Below are 19,960 nucleotides of genomic sequence, written 5' to 3' on the forward strand. Positions count from 1 at the left end.
AGGTTAATATAAGCACTTTACACCCTCACATGCTAATGAAAAACATTCTACTGACCTCTGGCAAAGAGTCTGAGAACCCCCAGCCTGAATCTCCTGTATTAGAAGAATGTGACTTCATGGAAGGGTTATGAGATGGTTAATGTCTCTAACGCAACAAGGACAGATGATTCCCCTGTGCCAAGGGATACAGCAAGAGGAAGGAGAGACCACAGGTGGCCTCCAGTACGCCCGTGGCCCTCGGGCGCATGGCTCTGTGCGAGTTAGATGCGGTCCAGCTGTGCTCTGGCAGGCTACAATGTCGCCCTGCCAACTGATACTCACTCCTGGGCCTTCAATGGTTCGATGAGCATCTAATGAATTATACAATTGAAAAGATTATCAGCTTGGAAACCTGACGAAATCTATAACGAAATGAAGGACCCAAAGGCATTTAATTATTGAACACATAAAAGGAAGTATATTTAAAAAAATTGGTTAAACTGTCCTGTTAGTTATCATTTTAAAGGAATTTACAGGGCTGTTATAGATTATTCTCTTGGAATATTTCAGTTTATGGCAAATGCCTAAACTGGTTTCTTCATTGCACAGTATTTTCTCTTAAAATGGGTGCTTTAAAACAATTACATACAGATTAAAAATCCTCATTTCTTTGCTTAATTAAAACGTTAATACTCTTAGACAACACAGATCTGAAATGGTGAAACCAGCAATTCCCCCCCCCCACCTTACAACAAATTAAACTGAGACAAAACTACAAACACATTTCACTACATGATTATTATTAATAAAAATCAGTTTCTTTTTTTGTTATAAAGTTGCCCAAAATGCAAGGGATGTGCATAGGTTTACAACTTAGTCATAATAGCATTTTATTCTTATTCCCCTGGGTGTGCCCCATGAACGGAATGTAGAATGTACTTTGCTGTAGATTACAGATTGTTTTGTCCAACACAGACACACCGACAGCATAAACGCTCGCGACTGTCCACATGCATTAAGAGTCAAGACCCAACTTCAAATCTCTAAAAGGTTTACAGGGTGCTTCAAAGAGACAGTATCACATTATCTGGATGTTACATAAAGGACTTAAAAAAAAAAATAACTATTCTAAAAAAAAAAAAGAGAAAAAAGGCCTTTAAAAATTTATGACTGTTTTGTAATCACTACACTAATTATTTCAAATAAATAAAGGAAAGAAAGATATTCCAATCCATAAAATCAGACTCTAAAAAGAATGTAGTGTTCCACCCCCAGTCAAGGTAACAGAATCATTGTTTATTATTATTAAAATAGATTATAGAAAGCAGCATCTATTTTGTGCGGTTTTTAGGGGCCTTGGAAATAAAAAGCTATGATTTCCAAAAATATAACATTCCAAAGGATTGAATAATACATACATTTAAAGATACATTTTATTAAAGTTTAGGAGAACTGATTAAAAAAGATACTGTCTCTTTAAATTAGTGTGTAATTGTTTTTCTCCTCCTATCTATTTGGACATGACAATAATTATAAATGTAGGTCACACTACAACTAGGTAGTCTCTAGGGACCATGACCTGCTGACACAAGGCCGATAACAAAGAGGCTTTTCCATGTATGAGGTGCTCCCAGTTATGCTCAGGTATCTGGGGAGAGGCCTAATAGACCCAGGAGACAGGGACCCACTGTGGGGCTGTGCACACGAGCTCAACAGCTTCCTCCAGATGTCTGATTGTCTCATCAATTTCATTGTTGATAATTGTGAGATCGAAGTAGTGTGCATATGTTCTCTGTAAGATGTCAGACTCCTTCTGCAGACGCTGAAGAGATTCATCCTAAATGGTGATGAGATGGAGGTAGGGGTGGGCATGAGAGGAGGGAAAAGTAAACAGAAGAGAGAAATCAGTTGGATTTGTTCTCTTTTCACATTTCTGTTCATCCCAGTGTCAGAAACAGTCAAGGCCAGACCCTGACATGCCGTATTCCGGCACGAGGCCAAGTCCGCTCCATGACAGAGGAGACAGTGATTGCTCAACATGCAACAGAGGGTCCATGACAAAGCAGATGAGCCAGAGAAAACAGACACTCTTCAGGAAACACGCCACCCCCACTCAGGCCTAGCTGTGCCTGTCCCCAGAGTCAGGAGGGGTAGGGCCATGCCAGGTGTGGGTTTACCAGTGGCTACAGTGGCCCAAACAGGCCTGCAGGAAGCCCCCAGCTCTAGCCTCAAGCCGCTCTCCCAATTGGCAGGAGGGCTACAGTGGCAAGGCTGGAACTCTTTACCGGCCTCCCCTTGGTCCTCCACACTCATGGGAGCCAGGCCTCAGGGCCCGGCTGCGTTTGCCTCAATAAGTCCCTGCCCTTGGATGACAAATTAAGTTGTATTTTTTCCTCTTCTACTTAAAGGTTCCACATGTTCCAGGAATTCAATTACGTATAATGGCCCTCACTTAATAGCAGCTGATGCCAGAGGCAAACGCTCTTTAAATGTTACAAATAATGGCTGTTTCTCCAATAAACAGCACCTGGCATCTGAAGAACCCCCTTAAATTGGTCTACATTAGAAATGGCTAGACAAATGTCACTGTTCATAGGTCCTCATATCTCTTATGAAGAAAACTTATGGAAGAGAAGCTACTGAACTCTAGGAAGGTTTGCTGCAACCAAGGATGCTCCCTCAACTACAGGCTGCCACAGATTTTAACTCTTGCAAGAGGGACCCAACGGTAGGAGGGAGTTTAGCGTCCAGCTTTGTCATGCAAGTATAGCTTCCGCTAAAGAGTGGAAGTTCTTTCAAGACAGGGGTCTCTTACGAGCCACCAGAAAGAAGTCTGCCTCTACATCTTCATGAGTCAAATTTGTCATGCTGAACTCCCAAAGGGCAAGTTCAACCTTGACACTAGGGAACTTTGAGTGACATTAACCACCCCCACCTGCCATACACTAGGTGGGTGGGCTCTTGGGCTGAGTCTTAAATATCTATAGAGATAATGAAATACCTCTATTTGATTAGTGGCTCTCTCCTCAGCTAGGACGTAAACTTGTCTTGTGTGCCCTGTAGTTGCTGTGCCCCAGCATTAGGCATAGGGCCTTGCACATAGTAAGTGCTTAATAAATGCTGTCAATAGAACAAGCACTTGTCTGACTAGTGCCAGTCATTACAGGGTTTTACAAGTATTAAATCTAAAATCAACAGACTGAGCAATTCTAGGAAATGGGGGCCCCAGGTGACAGGGACAGATCTCCAGAGAAATAAAAAGATGCGGTATCTTCAAGGACATAGGAGCTGTGGTGCCCAGTACTGGCTTAGGGCCCCTCCCCTCTTCTTCTCTAAGGCCCCTGTTACTGGCAAGAAACCCTTCCTGATGAGGCTGCTGGGAGGTCCAGGCAAGCCTCAGCTCTCTGGGTACAGCTCTCAAAAAAGGGGACTAGAAGTGAGATACAGAGACTTGCTTGATTCTGTCCTGGCACTGCAGTGGGCATGCGCAGACACCACAGCAGACAGGAATTCAATCTTTTCTCTCAGGACACTCTGAACCAAGAATGTCCTATCTGTTTTGTCCTCTTTTACACGCATTTCAAAGCAGGACAGGGCATGCTTTGAATGTTAGTGTTAAGAACTATAGTGTCGATAAGACCCCACTTAATCATCACCTTCTAGTTCTGCTTGCATTTAAAAAGCATAGTATTTTCACTGTGGCTTTACCTTACAATCAACACAAGCAAAAAACGCCATTTTAGGAAACGTGCATTCACCCAAAGACAGGAGTGCTTCCTACCAGGATGAAAAGGAACAATTCCTACAACATCACTCTCTGGCACAGGGGATTCTATTTGAATACATAGTCCTGAGTTTCAAAAACCACTAGCAGAGTTTATGATTTGCTCAGCAAGCTGGGCTGATGAAAATATCCGAGAAAATTTATGGCTGAAAGTATCACATTTTTAATGTAGGTCTCTTTACAGAAAAATAAAGCTCCCTCTTAAGAATCTTTTAAGACGAAGCTATATTTGTCAGTCTCTTCCTCGACAACAGCTTGTCTGTGTGCTTGACTCACACGTGAGCAGGGTTTAACTCAGTGAAAACAAAATGCCTTTATTCTAACAGCAAAAGCAAGGATTTGTGGGAACAAAATGTCTACATTCTAAATCTATTAAAAGAAACAAGGCTGTATTTCACCACCTCCTAGCTGGTACTTACAGGCAATTTTCTGCACCATTTTGGCAGCTATGGAAAATTAGTAAAAGGGTAGGAAAACAGGCAAAACAAAAACAAAGATGATGATTCAAGAAAAATACATGGCAACCAAAGGATAAAAGCTAACCACAATGTGGAGTTTCAAACATGTTTGTGTATTAAATAAGATGGGAAAGTAGAATTTTACAAAGGAATATACCTCTTGCAGATGAAATAACAAAAACATAATGACGGAAAATATGAGTAACACAGGTAAATCTAAATCCTGAATCTTCCTTAAAGGTACACAAAGGGAAAATTTCCAAGCCATGGTTTAACTAGATTTTAAGGTTGGGTGAGTTTAGGCTAGTGCTGACTGAACAGAGTCAAGAGTCCTCTGATAATTTCTCGAAGCTGTGAAAGCAATGGTCTTCAGGGTACCTTTGTATAAGAGTCTCCTCTTAACTAAGGAACCTACAGCAGACAGGCACTGCTACACTTACCAGACACATGGTAACTACCCTCTGATCTGCTCAGCAATGGAAAACCTTCTAAGTTGGCAGCCAACTCTCATGAGCACCATCTCTGTGGCAGTATCTGACTTGAGTTGGCTGGACAGTGGACAGAGCTCATTTCTACGTTTGGTAGTCTCCAGGGGCCTGGAGAGAAATTCTGCAAAGGTTCCACTCCAGGGGCTGCACAATCCCTATCATGAGAGGGAGTGGGTTGGCAGCCTGGGACGCCTCGGTTAACAAGGTAGTTCCTGTGGGAGTGAGGGGGTTTGTCCTCAGATTTTAGAAGTCAACCTCCTGATAAGGCTGTCTCATGTACCATTCTATTTCACATTGCATTTCATCAGAGCAGCCTTGCTGCAAATGTAGACTGACACACTTCCGACTGTGCTGGGGACTAAGGCTTGATCCTTACAGTTTATTTGGGGAAAAACAGATTGATTCTTACCTCATTTAAACCTGGAGTAATAGTTGGGGCAGCAATGAAAACAACAAAAGGAGCAAACTCTGCAGTTCTCAGGACCTTCAGTGCCTGTGTTAAGAAAAAAAAAAAAAAAAATCCCGACTTAAAAGAAGAAATAGCTAATGTAACTTTCAAATGAGTCTATAAAAATTTTTATACAACTGAAAATTTCAAGCCCTTCATTCAAATTTTTGGCAAGGTATTATTAAATTTACCAATTTTATACATAACATATATTACTTTTTTGTTCTAAAGGATGGACAGTAGCCATCAGAAAAGTCAACAAACTGGATATTTTTCTTATGACTTTATGACTCCTGAATCAATCTATTTTTCTTCATAAAAGTTAACACTGATTATGTTGGTTAATGTTCATTTAAACCTGGTTATTAGTTGTAGCCTGAATTTTTATCAACAGGAAATGCATTTAAGGGGAGACTTGGACGTGCAGGCTGGTTTTACCATTAATCTGGAGGCCGCGCCCTCACATTTCAAATTTCAAATTGCTAAGCCAAGGATTGCCAGCAAATCCAGACACTGTAACTGTATGTTGCTCTGCAGAAAGGACCCCTGGGACTCCTGGGGAAGGGGGTAACCTTGCCCAGGGCTGGAGTTAGGAGCCCTAACTAAGACTTTGTGTCTTAGTCTTGTCACTAAAGACACTGTGTGGCTGTGGGCAATGTGTAGGCCTACGAGAAAACGCTGCACTCAAGAGAGAAGGGCCTCTGAGATCCCTTTCAGTTCCTTTCCAAGGCATTGAAAACCTCTAACTGCAAGCTACTAGTTTGCATAGATATACTGCAATGCTGACGCTGCGGGAGTTGGTTCTGCTAAGGGATTACCATTTCAGTTCTTCCCCAGGAGGATATGATTATCTTGGAGGTTACAAACTCCCTTCCAAGGAACAAAACCCAACACATACAGGTACCCAATTCACAAGTGACTGATGTGTAATTAATTCATATGCACTGGGGTAAACATCTTGCTGTCCTTTACACAAGAATCTAACTATCCTGTTCCCCACATATTTTGCTTTCTAAATGGTCTTTAAATTTGCTTGCTTTGCACTATTCCTATTGCTCCATCTTCTGCCTGGTTTATTTTAATAGCAATTAGACTGGTCGCCCTGCCTCTGGTTTTGCTGCTTCCCAATCCATACCCCACGCTGCTACTGGAATGATCTTTCTGCAATGCAAATTCCATGGCTCCTCTGCTCAGAATTCATCAACAGCTCCCTCTTGGCCTCAGAATAAAATGTATACTCCTCAGCATGAATGTCACATCTCTCGCACAAGCATGCCCCTGCTTAACCTCTTCAGCCTCTCTCTCTCTCTTTGCCTCCATGGACCAGCCTTCCTGAACTACTTCCAGTTCCAGAAAGGGCCAGACTCTCTCTTGGCTTCCTGGCCTTTTGACCTTCTACTCCCTCTGCCTGGACACCCCATCCTCTCTTCCCCTTCCCTACTTGCCCTTTTGCTTGGCTGAGTAATCCTTCAGAACTCAGTACTGATGCTCTTTTCTCTGGGAAGTCCTTTCCCATGTGCTCCTGAAGTACACATCACATGGGAAACCCAAGACCCCCAGGGACTAGCGAGTACCCTCCTTGAGGACAGGGACTGTGTCTTGTTCAGCTGTCTCACTCATGCCCAATATGGCACCCAGCATAAACTGCCTTTATGAAAAAATTAAAATGTACAAATAGTAGATATAATTTGCACAGAATTTATCTTGTCTTTTGAGGCAGGTTCATGTATAGAGCACTCTACTCTCTTGGCTGAAGGGACTAGAGCACTCTACTCTGTTGGCTGAAGGGACTCTCTTAGCCTCTTTGTGTATATAGGCATATAAGAGACAAATCTGACATTCATGGTTCTTTATTTTTTTAGTGCAAGGTTAGCTTTCACTAGGATTATATTTCTGAATTTTAGTCACAGAGGATCTTCTTGTGGGTTAAGGGAGACTGGTACATTGTATTTATCTATCAAAGTTCTTTAATTCTTAAAGTCCTAGGCTCTGATTCCTCTTGTAAGAAAGCTCTCTAAGCTTGCATAATTTTTGAAAGAGGTAACTGGCAATTTCTTTGCCAATCCTTTTGTGAATGAAGACTTTAGCAAGGAACAAACATTATGACGAAGTCCATATGTAGCTCAAGTGAGCTAACAGGGATCTTCACTTAGAAATATCCTTTATGTCAGTATTATCTTTGGCATTTTTTCCTTCCTTCCTATGCTCATAGGTCAGGTGAATACATGGTCAGCTGAGACAAGGTTTTCTCATCACCCCTACCCATTGTCACACACATATACACATCCCAAGGACTGCTTCTGGGCAACTGAGATGGGAAAAAGTCCTATCTGCTTCTATCCCCGAAGCTACTTGAAGTGCTAGAAGGAAGTCCACATGGCCTGGATGCTGAACGGAACACACCGATGAAGTAGAGAATGACACTCTGGGCATGAAATGTTTTTTTCTCCACTCAGTGGCCCAGCCTGACAGCTACCCAATCCTTCTAATGTTTTCCATTCCAGCTATCACATTACAACAGCAGAAAACAAACTGCTTGGAAAACATTAAGTTTCGCTTCCTGCAGATTACCCATCTCTGTACTGCATTCACACCCTTGGTCTATATCCATAGACTGCATTTACTGCATAAAACCATCAATGGTGGCCATGTTCCTCACATTGCCAAATGCCTCTTATGTCTAAGAATCAGGTTATATTCCTTGATTTCCTTTTTTCTCTCTGGTTGTCAGGAAGTTCAGAGCCAAATTTAATGTTATCACAGTAACTAAAGTAGCCCCACGGTTAGCATATTTGGCTTCTCCTCCTTTTTGTGGCTTTTTCTATTTCTATATTTAATTATTATGCTTTCAAAAATTCTAAGATGCCTCAAATCCTGATTAAGATTTTCTTGTCTAGTCGGCCTCATATTTTCAGCAGAGTCACATTTCCTCACTTATTCTTGAAGGTCTCTGTGCCATACTCTGTATTACTTCTGGGTCTCAAGTGGGTGCCACTTTTGGTGCTGTGGCAGCCTGGCTGAGGTTCAGAGTTACTTCAGGGACAGGAAATGGAATTGCTCACAAGGAGGATTACCCTCTTTCAGGCAGTTAATAGGTGACTTAGAGATGAACTCTAAACCCTCTCCCTTTCTGATTCAGAATGAGGCACAAATTTTTAAATGTACGTGGGCAAATATTTCTCTCCAAATCTCTCTGGGATTCAGAGAGAGGGACAGGGGGAGAGAGAGAGAGAGAGAGAGAGAGAGAGAGAGAGAGAGAGAGAGAGAGAGAGAGAGAGAGAGAGAGAGAGAGAGAGAGAGAATGAGAGAGAAACAGGGACAGATATGGACAGGGAGAGAAAGAGTGTACTCTAGAAAAGATCTCTGAAAGCATACTAGATTCAGATAGTCAAAGTAACATTAATCTAACATTTTTGGAGATAAATCGATTCTATGGCTAACCTCAGGTTATCATCTTAAAGGAACAGAAACTCATTTGACCCAAGTGTATAAGATGCAGATATCTATTCTGATTTGCAAACTTAAAAGGCACATGGGGCAAGCATCTGAGTCATTTTGTACACAAATCTAAGGGTTTAGGAAGACTGCAGTGACCCCAAACCCATCTCTAGAGAGCTAACTGATTTCACAAAATAGTCTCTGGTTGAGAACCTGGTTCTTGTTTTAAAGTACAGATTACTAACAAGACTGTACACTACCTCTTGATGATGACCTCTTCCTCTGCGGGCAAAAGCAAAACTACAAATATTCTGCTACTGTTAACTGTTTCATGCTGCAAATGGATACATCAGAATAAAGTTAAAACCTAAAACCATCACATTAGCTCTGATTACACACTGGGGCTATTACGGTTTCAGCTTTAGGCGTACAGATTATTTTCTGAGCCACAGCTTTATTTTTGTGAGAAATAAATTCTATAGTTTTTCTCAGATTGGACTGCATTACAGATTTTTCCGAACATTAAAAAAATGAGGCTTTAAATTGTACTACTGTGGATAAGGTGAACCATCTTAAGGATTCCCAGGGTTACCTCTTTTAGGGTGGTACAGTGAAAGGAAGTGAGGATTTGTTGTAAAAGAATAAAAATTTAAAAACCAACACAGTTCAATTGGCTGTAAAGCCTTAATCAAGCCATTATTATGCTAAGCCTTGTTTTCTTCATCTAGAAAAGTAGATACTCATCTCCAGGTCATAGGGTTACAAGGTTTAGGTAAGGAGTCATAACGCCTGGCAAAGTATACAGCACTATATGAACATAATCTATTACTATTTTATGAGAAGCCAGGTTATTAATTTTTTTCTAGTTTAATGTCTTTTCCATCATCCTCTAGCTTTAAAATTGGACCACAACATCTTATCATATAGTATTACTAGACGTGCTCAATTTGGCCTTAGTTGTCTAAAACAAGATGGCGTAAAGTATTAGACCTGCACTAAAAGAGCTGAACACATGTTAGGTGGTTTTCTTATGGTCCACATGTAGTTTGGCAGAAGTGAGAGGATTTTTAAAAATGCCACAAGGCCCTTCTGTTATGGACAGTTTTGGATATACAAAGAGGAAGGAATTTCATCCTCACCAGCTTGTCTTCTGAATTATATTCTTAGCTCCTGACCCTGTGCTTGGCATATAATAAGTGCTTAATACAAGTCTGTTGGATTGAACTATCTGTGAGATACAGTAGAGGGATCATCTAAGAAGCTAGAGTGGGAAAGGGTTGGAGAAAAATGTCCTAAGGAGAGAGCCTCCCTGGAGCAATGAGACTGCCTGAAAGCAAGCTGTTCATAGCCATGGGCATCCTGAAGGCAGGATGAAGGCCTTGCCCAGCTGAGGAGACTGAGCTGAGGGAAGAGAAGCCCGACAGCGAAGCCCAGTCGGTGCAGACTGCGGGCATCCCCAGCTGTACTGTGGTATGCAGTGGTCATTGTGAGACCAGGACTGGCATGAGGCTGGCCTGGGCAGGAGGGCCTGGGACCAGTGTAGTCAACCAGACCAACAGGAGGAGCAGGACCCGGGCAATCCTTGTTCCCAGGGCCGCTGGCCCAAAGAGGCTCAGGCAGCCAGGATGCCTATGGCCGGCCTTCAGGGCTAGGTGGACCTGAGAGATCACAGTTCTGAGAGGCAGGGACCCAGGAAGCAGGAGAGAAGAGTGCAGGTGAGCTCATCCAGCACTCAGGGGAACAGAGGAGAGTGGGCCCAGCTGGGGCGAGGAGATGCTCTGGGGCCAAGTGCAATGGGGAAAAGTAACTGCTGTGGGTGTCCTGAGGAGGCTGAGAGAAGTGTCTCCCGCTCAGCAGTGCAGAGCAATGCATGGCTGTGCAAGGGCAAGGAAACAGGGAGAGCTGGACGCTATGGGTGGTACAGCAGCAGCAGCGGCAGCAGCAGCAGTGGCGGTGGCGGTGGCAGCAGCGGAGGCAGGTAAGGCAGAAAGCCCTCGAAAGTGGACTTAGGTAATGCAGAGGGAGTCTGAGGAGCCCTGCAGCCAGCATACTGCTAGAGACATTACTACCAGCAGAAAACGACGTTCAGGTGAAGACCAGTGTGGAACCCAAGGAGAGGATGTCGAAGACCAGGACCAGGATTGAGACTTTGCCTCTAGCCACCCCTGGCCAGAAGATTTTTCCAATCCCTAGTAAGGAGGGATTAGTAGTTAAACAAAAATCAATCTGTGGTACACATCATATATTTAGTTCTATATAGGTCCAAGTTAATTGCTAAGTAAATGGCATTATTCACCCTACTGCTGCTCTCCTCCCTAGCCCCTTAAACAGATCCTTTTGTGGTTTTCAAAGTTCCAAGTTCAAGAACCCCATCAGGTGTTGTAAAATGGAAATGGGTGAACCCATTGGCCATGAATTAGGATCTTGGAGCCCAGAAACTGAGCTGTCAGGCCCCAGGTCACACAGACTCTGGCTATATAGGTTCAGTCCTTGCTTTAGGGATGGTTAGGGGACCAAGTCTCATACAGTGGCCCTTGAACAGGGATTTGCCCTGCCTAGGATAGCCAGGTAAGCCTCCTAATGAAACACAGCCTGCTTGAGGGGAGCTGGTCTACTATTTTAGCAGATAGCATACTGGTTCTATTTCTATGTGTTAAAGGAGCTTTGGTATAGATCAGTCCTAGAAATGGCAGATCTGGGAGTCACATGGGTACCCACAAGCCTCTCCGGTAACCCACCTTGATGTCTACAACTCCCAAATCCTTCCTACTGTGCTTTAACTCCCACTTCTACTTGGTTTGTACTCAGAGATGAAAAAACAGTCAGCATTTTTGATGTAAAGCCTTCAGCTTTCTCTTTTTCAAGTTTAATAATTCCTATTGTAAGATGTATCTAGAAACCATTTCATCATCTCTGTGTCTGATTTTCTTTTGAGTCCTCTCCCAATTCTTCATCTCTCTCCTAGTTTTAGCTCAGGGGCAGGCATCGTGCTTAGGTAAGGAAATGGCAGAGACTGAGAGCCACCATGGGTTTCCATCCCTGCTGCCTCTGGGCTCACTCATGTTTGCTTTCATAAAGCTAGTGCTGTGTTTCAGACCCAGGCCCCAGGCTCAGTTTCTCACTGGAGATTAATATAAGGTGCTGGTGGAGGCTCTGATGGTCCAGTGTGAGCCGCACCCAGAGAAGAAAGGTGGCTGTTGTGATAACAAAGTGCCAGAGTCTCATCCTGAGGTCAGATGATTGCAGGATTTCTGGCAGGCATAGACCCAATCAGGAACCTTATCAGGCTTCTGCATGTAATAAACTTCTTAAGAGAATAATCTCTGCTTCTTAAACGTATGGTGTGTGCACTGAGTCCAACGATTAGTCAGCTGGCATTCTAGACTATGAACCCCTGATGCCTCCATTACTGACACTTTTCTGTAGCTTATTAAACTATTATGTGACCTGTGGCTTTCTGATGGCATTTTTGATTTCAGAATCTGTGCTTATTGGCATGCAGGCAGGATGTCAGACATTAGGGGAGGCTAGGCATTACCTGAGGCTCCACATCCAGTATTGCAATCAGCCCCTGCTCGTGGATCTTCCGGATGGTCTCCAGTTTTGTCCCATACATCGCATCCTCGTGGCTGCCGTACTCCAAGTACTCGTTATTAGAGATGTCTTGCATCATTTGGTCATGAGATACAAAGTAATAATTCTTTCCATTTTCTTCATCTTTCTTTGGAGGTCTGGTTGTATCTGCAAAGTTGCATGGCACAAGAGGTTTAAAAGGCTGGGCAGACGAGCTTACTACGTTCCCAATAGATTTATTCAAAACCAGTCTTCCTAAAAGGTATAGATTCTTTAGAGTATATCTCATTTCCCCTGTTCTCACCCTGAGTAGCCTTGTAGAACTAAATTCTGGAAACCATATTTATCTGTGTACATCACAACATAGTAGCCAGTGAGTTGTCTGGTTTGATGAATCTTTCAGTGTTCAGGTGAGACGTATTTTATCACTTCATGAACCACCACAAGAAGAAGACATGAAATGACCCAAGATTAACGTAACTCACTGTATGCCTTAATGCAGTTGGGTCTTGTGCAGAAAGAAAAAAGAATAAAAAAATGGAAAACTGCATATGGTTATTTAAATTTAAATAAGCCAAAATTAAATAAAATTCAAATTTTAGTTTCTTAGTCTCCCTAGCGGCATTTCAAGGATTCAATAACCACATGTGGTTAAGGGCCACTGTACTGGACTGCACAGACATCAAGTACCATCAGCGTCACAGAAAGTTCTATTGAAAAGTGCTGGTGTATAGCATCTTGCAAAAGGGGAATGTTAGGATACAGCAAAAGGCATATTACATTGAAAACACAATGACTGTAGCCAGACATAGCCATAATTATTATGGAAGATCTAAATCAGGAGGTGAAAACTGCCTTATGGGCCATATATGGCCTGCTGTCTTTTTTTTTTTTGGTGAGGGGACGGAGTTCTGCTCTGTAGCCCAGGCCAGAGTGCAGTGGCATGATCTCAGCTCACTGCAACTTCTGCTTCCTGGGTTCAAGAGATTCTTGTGCCCTTAGCCTCCCAAGTAGCTGGATTATAGGTGTGTACCACCATGCCCAGCTAATCTTTGTATTTTTAATAGAGACAGGATTTCACCATGTTGACCAGGCTGGTCTCGAACTCCTGACCTCAGGTGATCTGCCTGCCTTAGTCTCCCAAAGTGCTAAAATTATAGGTGTGAGCCACTGCGCCTGGCTACTTACTGTCTATTTCTGTAAACAAAGTTTTATTGGAACACAGCCATGCGCGTTTGTTTATATATTGCCTATGGCTGTTTTCATGAAACAACAGCAGAGTTAAGTGCTTGTGACAGAGACAGTATAGTCTTCAAAGCCTCAAATGTGTACTATCTGGTCCTTTACAGGAAAGGTTTGCTGACCCCTCACCTAAGTGAGTGTAACTGAAGTATGTGCCAACAAGCTCTAGTTCTGTGGCTACTAATAGGACCAGTATCCTGCAAAACACACTTTAGGAAATGTTTTCCTAGATGAGCCAGGAACACTGGTTTTAATATTCTCTCTTGCTCTCGCCACCCCCCTTTCTTTCTTCCCTCCCCCCTCCCAATTTCCTTATTTCCTTCTTTCCTTGAGAAAGAACAAATTTATGCTATTATTTTCTGTGTACATGAGCCTAAATCCACTAATGGGGAATTCCCCCTTTCCTGCTAGCCCATTAGAACATCAAGTGCTCATGGTCATCAAAATGTGGACATTTTAAGAGAAGCCCTTTCTCTAGGCACATCGAAGGCTGAAGAACAGGCATTACTTACTTACTTACTACTTATTTATTTTTTGAGACAGGGTCTCACTCTGTTGCCCAGGCTGGAGTGCAGTGGCAAGATCTCCACTCACTGCAACTTCCACCTCGCAGGTGCAAGTGATTCTAATGCATCAGCCACCCTAGTAGCTGGGACTACAGGTGCATGCCACCACGTCTGGCCAACTTTTGTATTTTTAGTAGAGATGGAGTTTCACCATGTTGGCCAGGCTGGTCTCGAACTCCTAGCCTCATGTGATCCACTCACCTCAGCCTCCCAAAGTGCTGGGATTATAGGCGTGAGCCACCGTGCCTGGCCAAAAACTGACAACGTGTTGATGCTACACTGTCTTCAGTTATTTCAGTAGTTAGATATATGTTATATACACATATGGGGTCAAATATTTCAGAGACTAGGCATGATTGACATCACCAAAGGTAAGTTTTAAAACCAAACTAGTTAACTGGTCATTTAATAACATGGAAGTTCAATTGTTACATGCTTAAGAAGCAGCTAAATGTTACCTAAGCTTGCTATACTCATGATCTAGACACAAGGAGAATTAAAATAACATTTCAAAGGGTTTTACTAGAAAACCCCAGGAGTGCCAAATGAGACACTATTGGATAAACTTATTTTCTTGTGTATATCAGACAGGGTTCTGGGATGAAGGTTGTCTCATGAAGCCTCCTGGCTCTCTGAGGTATACAGATAACTGTAAGTGGTATTGACATTGCTTCAGGAAGGCATGTGAAGGCCCTATAGAATGGAATCAATCTTCACATTTTCTCCTGTTGCTCTTAAAAAATCATTCTCCTTCAGCTCTTCTAACCCTGAACTCCTAGAAAGCTTCGGGGATTAAAATTTTAAACTTTAGAATAATGATGATAATAATGAAATGATAGTGGTAGATAGTTTCTACTCATCCATCATCTGCTAAGTGCTTCATACACATGATCTCAAATCCTCTTTGCAATCCTGGAATTACTTCATTTTACAGTGAGAAAATGAAGAGGGCAAGAGGTTAAGAATAAGATATAGAAAATAAGGAGAATTAAAAATCTTACAGATTTGAAAATCTTTATGGAAACAACTGTTAGCATATTAATTGGGTTTAAAAAGTGATAAGAAATCAACAATTTAAATATTGATTAAGGGAAAAATTGTCATGTCAGAGAAACTTTACAACTATGAAAACTTACTTTTCTGAAGAATAATTCATCTAGGTAATGTGTATGACATACTGTGAGAAAATTGTTACCAACAGAATGCATGAGCTTAATTTTATTTAAAACACACACACACACACACACACACACACACACACACACACATTCTCTCTCTCTCTCCCTCCACATATCTGTACTAAGAGAAGCCTGGAAGGGTATGCAACAAAATATTTATAGCACTTTATAGGGAAGGTGGGGTTGGGATTATTGTTAACTCATTTTTTCCTTGTTCTTTTTTGGATTTTACAAATTTCTTACAATGAACAGTTATATCTTTTGTAATCAGAAAAAAATACATACATTATAGAGTCTAAAAAAAGTAATAGGAAAAATATAATGAAAAGAGATTGAGACATTGCTTACGTGGAATAGGGTACGCAAACCGGTCTGGGTGCTTTGTGATGAGAGTGTTTTTTATGTGTCTTCTCCCAACACCATGTGCGCCTATGTCATTTAGAAAAAAAAGAATGTTAACATTGACAACAAAATGTTTTGAAAGTGAGAAGCAGCAACCCACTTATACAATCAAACTTACCTAATAAGACTAATGTTTTCCTTTTGAATGCTGGCAGTTTTACTACTTCTTCATATGTGACAAGATCTAATTGATCAAACACTAAAATGCAAAGATTTAGAAGAAAGGTAAATTTATGGAATGACTATTTCATGTACATAAAATTATAATCTTACTGGCAAAACTACAGTTATATTAAAACCATGTCTTAAAAATATGAATCCAACTTATGATATATGGCTTACATGTAATTTAAGTCATATAGCATCTAGGGAGTAATTTTCATTTTTAAGCCCATGAAAATGTGCTTTAGAACCAGGGGCATCCAAAGCTGCTGAATACATGCATTAAAATGTTCAATTCTAAAAGATACTACATATCTTTCCATGCAGTATCCAACAAATCATATGAATTCATTCGAAACCACATGCTGTTCATATTTTTCCAATTCTAAGAAATCAGTAATAGTAAAAAGAAAATGTCTACAGACAGTGACCAACATGAATATAGCATGAATGCAACTGAAGTTAACCAGGAGACGGGCCAGCTAGATTATTTCTAGAGATGAATGAGAAATACATGGACAACTAGTCTTTAACTTCATGGTTCTTTCTTTCAACAGAGTTGATGAAGGTAGCATGCTAGATTCTAAAGCAAGTTCTTTAATTATTTCACAAGCTTATCAATGAGCATCTCACAAGCTTGACTGTAACCCAGATATCCATTCAATGGAAAATCTTGAATATGCAAGGACAGATACATGCTTCCCTGGGCCTGAAAACTTGTCACCCATTACTCGAGCAGCCTGTGTGTGGTGGATCGGGATGGAAAGAATCATGAAGCAGAGTCTAAGCTCAGAAACCTTTGCAGAAGTGGAGTTCTCTAATCACGCCAGACTGAGTAGAAATACTTTAACAAATATTTTTCTGAAACCTGTCTCTTAACACTATTAGAAAAACAATTTCAAGCAATGTACGAAACTTTCCTGAGCAGAGGGCCATTCCTATTGAAATTCAACATGGTCCAATTCTCACACACATTTGGAAAATCTCACAAAGGGATAAAATTGTACGTCTGTGTTTCCTATATTTTTTGTATGGTCATACCCAACCAAATGCTGTCAGTTACATACTGACTTTCTTTTTGTAAAGAATATTAAATGAACCCTGTATTTTAGAGGGGTTAAAATAAATTCAGTAAAATTGATTTGATGATGCAATAAAGGAATCTGGGCTACTTTATTTTTTATTTTATTTTTTAGAGATGGAGTCTTGCTCTGTCACCCAGGCTGGAGTGCAGTGGCACAATCTTGGCTCGCTGCAACCTCCACCTCCTAGGTTCAAGCCATTCTCCTGCCTCAGCCTCCTGCGTAGCTGGGATTACAGGCACCTGCCATTATGTCCAGTTAATTTTTGTATTTTTGTAGAGATGAGGTTTCACTATGTTGGCCAGGCTGGCCTTGAACTCCTGACCTCAGGTGATCTGCTGGCCTTGGCCTCCTGAAGTGCTGGGCTTACAGGCGTGAGTCACTGCACCCAGCCAAAATCTGTGCTACTTTAGCCAATCATTCATTAAGAGAACCTTCCTCTCCCTGAAACAATATGGCAAAATGATTGTAAATATGACCTTAGTTCTTAACATTAGTGATCTGCCCAATCACTTAAAGTGCAAAATAAGATACCTGGGAATAGAATAGATCAGAAACAAACAAACAAAAAGCACCATTATCACAATATATAAAAACAGAAATACAATATATTAAAATAGAGGTTACTGTATATTAATGGGTATTTGTGCGTTTGTTTTATTTCGAGAACTTGATTTATAAAGGTTGATTGAAAGTCTTTAAAGCATATCCTCTAGCAATAGCTAAAAACCAAGAAATGTTTTCTGTGTTCAGAATGGCAGGCTCACAAAATTAAAACGAACACGAGGCTCTCTGTGGTAGGGCTAGTTAGTTATACTGCAAAAATAAAAGCAGGAGTGCTGATGGCACTATTTTTTAGACTTATTGCCCTCTGAGTGATATTTCCATCAAGACAAAGTATGCTTATGAAAGAAGTGCATTGACAAGCAGATATGTTTTAATACATTTTAATAAAAATAAGCATCTCATGAAGGAGCAAGATGATGATGATGACACAAGCTTTTTGAATGGCATATACACACACCTATCCCTCTATAGAGCCCTAACTCTAATACTACCAAATTAAGACTTGTCATTATTAAAAAAAAAAAAAACACATAAGAATGAGTTAGATGTCAACATTCAACACTACAAACAAATGAACAGATATGTTAAACATCAATATCTTAACCATAAATAAGCAGCATGAAGAGGTTACGCTGGTCTAAATGAAATTGTCACATGGTCATAGGGTTGAGAAACAATAAAAAAAAAGGGGGATATTTTAAAATAAGAGATAAAAAGAATATTAGGAAAGCACTTAAAGACTGAACTTTTAAAGGTTTTAAGTTGCTTGCTGATTAAAAAAAAGGACAATAAAAGGAAACCATCAAAAACACAGAGGCATAGTCATTCAACAGGTTACTTACATGCACAGAGGCCATTGGGAGTGAGACAGCATGAAAAATGTACAGGGGTAATTGAAATATGGTTTTTCATATATTAGTAAAATAAAAGTATAATATGTACAAAATAAACTTTATCATGCAATATTCTAAACACAAGGCAAATAAATCACATTAAGAAACAAACTCATTTTAATAGAAATTCAACAATATCCTTATATAAAAGCCAGTGGATTTTATATACTAGCATATGCATAGACATTTTATTGAGAATAGCTACAAGAAACCCTCTTCAGAGAATGTAGATGTGGAAGCCTTTTGCTTTTCACTTTGTACCTTCCTGTACCATGTGTAATTTCTAACCATGTGTACCTATTTATTATTATTATTATTGAGACAGGGTCTCGCTCCTTCACCCAGGCTAGAGTGCAGTGGCAGGATCTTAGCTCACTGCAGCCTCTGCCTCCCGGGTTCAAGTGATTCTCCTCCCTCAGCCTCCTAAGTAGCTGAGATTACAGGCATGCACCACCATGCCCAGCTAATTTTTGTATTTTTAGTAGATATGGGGTTTTGCCATGTCAGCCAGGCTGGTTTTGAACTTTTGGCCTCAAGTGATCTGCCCATATCGGTCTCTCAAAGCCCTGGGATTACAGGAGTGAGCCACAGCGCACAGCCTATTATTGTTTTTAATGCCAACAGGGCAGTAAGGTTACGGGCTACTTTTTGTTTTCTTTAGAGTTGTTTGTATTCCAGAAAAAAAAAAAAAGAATAGCTTTTAAAGTCAACAGTACTAATTTGTGGTATTAAGCATAATTTAAACACACCTATGAATGGTACTGTAGAAATCCCCTATGTTCAAATATGTGTATATAAATAGAGTATTTCGGGGCTCTAACATTTAAGAAAACAAATTAATGAAGACTTTCTAAATTTTTAAAAAGTTTACATTAGTAACTTGATCTAAAATTACTTTTGGAAGTCCTGGGGCTGAGGAATCTCAATGCTTCTGGAGTTCAGTTTTTCTAGCTATACCACAATGCTTTTTGCACCCAGTATACATGGCTAGAAACCTTTTATGTATTGCAGAAAATGTATTTGCTGTAAAAGCTACACATACCATAATCAAATCTATTCCCAAGGATTCAGAAATACTGTTTGTCATAGTTTGCTTATATTACCCTGATTTCCTGCTAAACTTCTCAACATTCCAAACTTCTTTTAAGTATTTATGTAACTACTTTCCAGTTGAATTTTTTTTCCATACAAAAGCCATTAACACTGAATCCTTGTCTCAGTTGGAAATACTATGAAGATCTTCAAATACTATAAAAACCTCCAATTCAAAAGAGCATTGCACACTGGTAACATTGGGTCAAGGAGTACATACTTGAATACCTGCAGGGACCAGACAGCTAATATGGTTGAATGGAGTGGTGGGTACAGTGTGTGTTGGAAAATGAGTATCCATTCGAAGGCAACATCAACCACCCAGAGTTACTAAGAGAGAAAGTGGGCCTGGTATCACTGCATTTCTTGTTCTTCTAAGGGAATTCTGAAATCTAAATTTTTATGTTAAATATCCTGATGTTCACACATGATGACTTATTAAAAATTATTTTAAACACTGTGTGTGTGGGAGTTAGAGGGACAAAATTTACTTATGGGTCAAATTCAGCAAATAGGCTGTCACTTTATGATGGGAATTGTAGGTAACACAGTTTGAACAGAAGTCCACTTTAACCAGCTATGTAGAATTTCCTGATGACAGAAATGGA

General features: G+C 40.7%; 1 protein-coding gene across 2 annotated transcripts in view; it reads right to left on the reverse strand.

Moving 5' to 3' along the window:
* Positions 1–434: 434 nt before the first annotated feature.
* Positions 435–19,960, reverse strand: part of CASK (calcium/calmodulin dependent serine protein kinase) — a 322,704-nt gene continuing 303,178 nt past the window's right edge. Inside the window, exons 20-24 of one of the 2 annotated variants that reach the window (XM_032261683.1) lie at positions 15,675–15,755; positions 15,503–15,583; positions 12,134–12,336; positions 5,119–5,202; positions 435–1,816 (exon numbers count right to left, since the gene is read on the reverse strand). In XM_032261683.1, the coding sequence (XP_032117574.1) occupies positions 1,640–1,816; positions 5,119–5,202; positions 12,134–12,336; positions 15,503–15,583; positions 15,675–15,755 (626 nt within the window). In that variant the 3' untranslated portion in view covers positions 435–1,639. The remainder of the gene's footprint in view (positions 1,817–5,118; positions 5,203–12,133; positions 12,337–15,502; positions 15,584–15,674; positions 15,756–19,960) is intronic. The other variant, XM_032261682.1, reaches the window with a different exon arrangement.

The sequence above is a fragment of the Sapajus apella genome, unplaced genomic scaffold (assembly GCF_009761245.1).
Source record: "Sapajus apella isolate SASKATOON/1434 unplaced genomic scaffold, GSC_monkey_1.0 scaffold125, whole genome shotgun sequence".
Taxonomy (NCBI): Eukaryota; Metazoa; Chordata; class Mammalia; order Primates; family Cebidae; genus Sapajus; species Sapajus apella.